This window comes from Alosa alosa, chromosome 5 (assembly GCF_017589495.1).
Source record: "Alosa alosa isolate M-15738 ecotype Scorff River chromosome 5, AALO_Geno_1.1, whole genome shotgun sequence".
Lineage (NCBI taxonomy): Eukaryota > Metazoa > Chordata > Actinopteri > Clupeiformes > Clupeidae > Alosa > Alosa alosa.
Window position 1 is genome coordinate 8,819,426 of NC_063193.1, and position 3,789 is coordinate 8,823,214.

The following is a 3,789-nucleotide window of genomic DNA, read 5'->3' on the forward strand; positions in this document are numbered from 1 at the left end:
CAAGTTTCGTGGAATTTCGTTCATGGGGGGCCGTATCAGCTACACACACACACACACACACACACAAACACAAACTCTCACACCCATGCACACACACACACGCACGAGCACACACAGACACATGCACACACACACAGACATAAAAAACACACACACACACACACATACTGTAAAGACATACACACACATACACAGTACACATGCATGCACACACATAAACACACACACGCACATATAAAGACACACACACACACACACAGTACACATGCATGCACACGCATGCTCGCACATGCACACACACAGGCACCCACATGCACACACACATACATGCACACTAACACACACACACGGACACACACACACACACACACACACACACACATAAACACACACACACCATTACCCCCCCCCCCACACACACACACACACACACACAGAAGCACATTGCAGTGCTTCAGTTGTACCAAAATGTGTGCTCAGGCACCGAAAATCCTATCATCTTTATTTTGTGCAGCCGCTGTGCACATGGGATGCCATTTTTAGAAAAAAGGTGGAAGCTAAAATCACAAATCAATTGTTTTGTGAGTGTAAATGAGTGAGCTGGGCTGAATGAACATTCTAAACCCTTTGCTCCAGATTTATCACCGTGACAACTTCACCTGGAATGTTTACTTACAGATCTCTGAAGATTCCATTCCAAAATATGCAAAGTAGAATCTTCAGTGAATTCCTAGAATCTGCTCAGTCTTATTAGACACTTCAAAGCGAACAGGTGATGAAAATGAAGCTCAGCAAACTTTTCAGCTGCTGTTTACCGATCCAAAAGCAGAAGCACAGGAATGAGAGGGTAGACACCAACAAAAAGAAGAAAAGAAAAGAGGCTAAGCGCCTCAAGAAGGAGATGGCAGATAAGAGGAGAAAGGAGGACCTTGAGATGGACATCTCTATGGTGCAGAGTGTGGAGACTGTGGTAATGAGTGCAGAGTTCAGCAAAGAGGACTGCAGTAAGTATCACATTTTCAGATAGTTGAATAGCTTAAGAGTCTTGAAGAGTCAAAATGGACACCTACATTTGTCAGACCTCAAACAGAATCATTCTTTCCTATCTCTCCACAGATCTGGAGGAGTCATCTGTTGACCACGGGAGACCTCAGTTGGATGAGGAGGAAGGTAGGAGCCCTTCCCCATTGCATATTGATGGAGATGGTGATCAAGAGTTCAACAAAGAGGACTGCAGTAAGTAGGCTTATTACATTTTCAAAATAGTTGAATGGAGTTTAAATGGACACCAACATTTTAATGTTGTCAGACTTATTAATTTGTCATCATTTCCTTTTTTTCCACAGTCCCGAACAAGTCGTCTGTTGACCACGGGAGACCTCAGTTGGATGAGGAGGAAGGTAGGAGCCCATCTCCACTGAATGTGGATGGAGATAGTGACCAAGAGTTCAGCAAGAAGGACTGCAGTAAGTATCATATTTTCAGATGGTTAAATAGTTGAAATGGACAACTGTATTTTAATGTTGTAAGATTTACTAATTCCAATCATAATTTCATTTCTCTCCACAGACCCAAAAGAGTCACCTGTTGACTATGGGAGACCTCAGCTGGACAAGGGGAGGGGCCATCTCCATTGCATGTTGATAGAGATGGTGACTAGGAGTTTAGCAAAGAGGATAGTAGTAAGTATCACATTTTTAGATGGTTAAGTACAATTGAAGTGGTAAACTATACTTATTAATTACAATAATAATTTAATCTCAACTGTAGACCCGAACGAGTCATTTATTGACCGTAGGGGTCAGTTTGACAGGGGGGACGGTAGAAGCCCATCTCCACTGAAGGTTGATGGAGATGGTGATGGAGAGTTCGGCAAAGAGGACTGCAGTAAGTACAGTATTTTCTGATGGTTGAATAGAGTTGAAATGGAAACATACATTTTAATGTTGTCAGACTTACTAATTATAATAATTTCATCTCTCTTCACAGCCCTGAATGAGTCATCTATTGACCACGGGACACCTCAGCTGGACGAGGAGGCCAGTAAGAGCTCATTCCTGCTGCATGGTGGTGGAGACAGAGCGAGACCTCTGTCTCAGTTGAAACTGGACTGGCACAGACACCAGCCTGGAGTCGGGAAGCCCACAGCACACGCCGGTGAGTGGCGCACGCCTGATCCTCCTGAGAAGAGAGACGTGATGGAAGAAGAGAGGAGGAAAATCCTGCGTGGATTTTTTGAGAGGAGGGGCAATACTACCCAGAATGCAACCACACAGGCCACACTGACCACTGAGGAAGAGAAGCTCACACCACAGCCTGCTGTGTGGCACACGGCTGTCCCTGGAGAGAGAGACGAAGAGAGGAGGAAAATTCTACACGGATTTGTCAAGAGAAGGGGCCTTACTACATGTAGGCCAAAGAAGGAATTCAATAAATAATTAAATGGATAGATAGCCTACTTAACATTGTATTAACATTTCAATTAAGAATACATTTCATTTTAAGGCATCCTGTTGTTCTTGTCTTATCTGATATTACCCTTGAGTTAAGAGACTGTACCAAGCAGTCATATACAGTGCCCTCCACAATTATTGGCACTCTCAAAATCCTCTTCTGGTAGTTTATCTTAGGCTCACAATGCAAACAATGAGGAACAATCCAACTCTGAATGGAAACTACCTCATCTAATAATAAATATTTTCCACAATTATTGGCATCCATCCATGTCATACTTTGTAAAGCCTCATTTTGCAAGTGAAACAATCCCAGTCCTCTCCTATAATACAGTGTCTATAAAAAGTATTGGTAACACTTTACGGTAAGGGTACAGGAATTATCATGAATTCATGCATGAATTAATTCAGGATTTATGCATTATTTCATTCCTTTATATCTTATGAATAATCAGGAATTTACATGAGTTCATAGTCTGTCTTTAATGACCTCATGCATGAACATAACATCAACTAAAGCATTAGGTACGGTGGGTCCATCATTATGATTTATGATTTCTTAAGCATGATCATCATGAATACATGTCCTGTATGTCAGGTTAATTACTCATGAGTTCACTAAAGTGTGAATAATGGCATGTGTTTAGAGAACTGCACAAGTTGTGTTCAAATCAGAATTTGAGTAGTGATGACTACATTTTTGTCAGAAAAAGAAATCATCATGATCATTCTTAATAAATCATAAATCATAATTATGTGTTCACCATACTTAATGCTTTAGTTGATGTGTTGTTCATGGATGAGGTCATGAATGACAGACTATTAACTAATGTAATGATGATTACATGAGATATTAAGGAATGAAGTAATACGTAAATCATGAATTAATTCATGCATGAATTCATGATAATTCATGTACCCTTACCGTAAAGTATTACCAAAGTATTCTTCTTCAAGTATTCAAAGTATTTAATTTGGTCTTTTCAAATTCCCCTCTTTAATGTCAAAGTGAAAGCAGATTCTACAAAGTAATGTTAATAACAAAATATAATGCAAAATAACTGATTGCGGTCATATTCACCACCTTCAAGTCAGCATTGAGCAAATGTACCTTTGGCCGCAATAAAAGCATGGAGTCTCTGTGAATACTGTAGGTCTCAATTAGGCTTGCACATATGGATACTGCAATTTTACTCCATATTTCCTTGCAAAACTGCTCAAGCTCTTCCAGGTTGGAAGAGGATCGGGTGTGAACAGCCCTTTTTAAGTCCAGCCACAGATTTTCTAAAGGATTGAGGTCTGAGCTTTGACTGGGCCAGTCCAGAACATTCGCCTT

The 3,789-nt window shown here is 40.7% G+C and overlaps 1 protein-coding gene across 3 annotated transcripts; it reads left to right on the plus strand.

Annotated features, from left to right (window-relative positions):
* The first annotated feature begins 766 nt into the window (after positions 1-766).
* On the plus strand, positions 767-2,448 carry LOC125294197. Of its 3 annotated transcripts, none has more exons than XM_048242645.1 (6): positions 767-1,004; positions 1,117-1,236; positions 1,347-1,466; positions 1,570-1,682; positions 1,771-1,887; positions 1,990-2,448. In XM_048242645.1, the coding sequence occupies exons 1-5, from the start codon at positions 776-778 to the stop codon at positions 1,840-1,842; spliced, it is 654 nt and encodes a 217-aa protein (XP_048098602.1). In that variant the 5' UTR covers positions 767-775; the 3' UTR covers positions 1,843-1,887; positions 1,990-2,448. The 3 variants fall into 3 exon arrangements, with proteins under 3 accessions (XP_048098602.1, XP_048098603.1, XP_048098601.1); XM_048242646.1 differs by having other exon boundaries at positions 1,799-1,887; XM_048242644.1 differs by lacking the exons at positions 1,117-1,236; positions 1,347-1,466; positions 1,570-1,682; positions 1,771-1,887.
* The last annotated feature ends 1,341 nt before the right edge of the window (positions 2,449-3,789 follow it).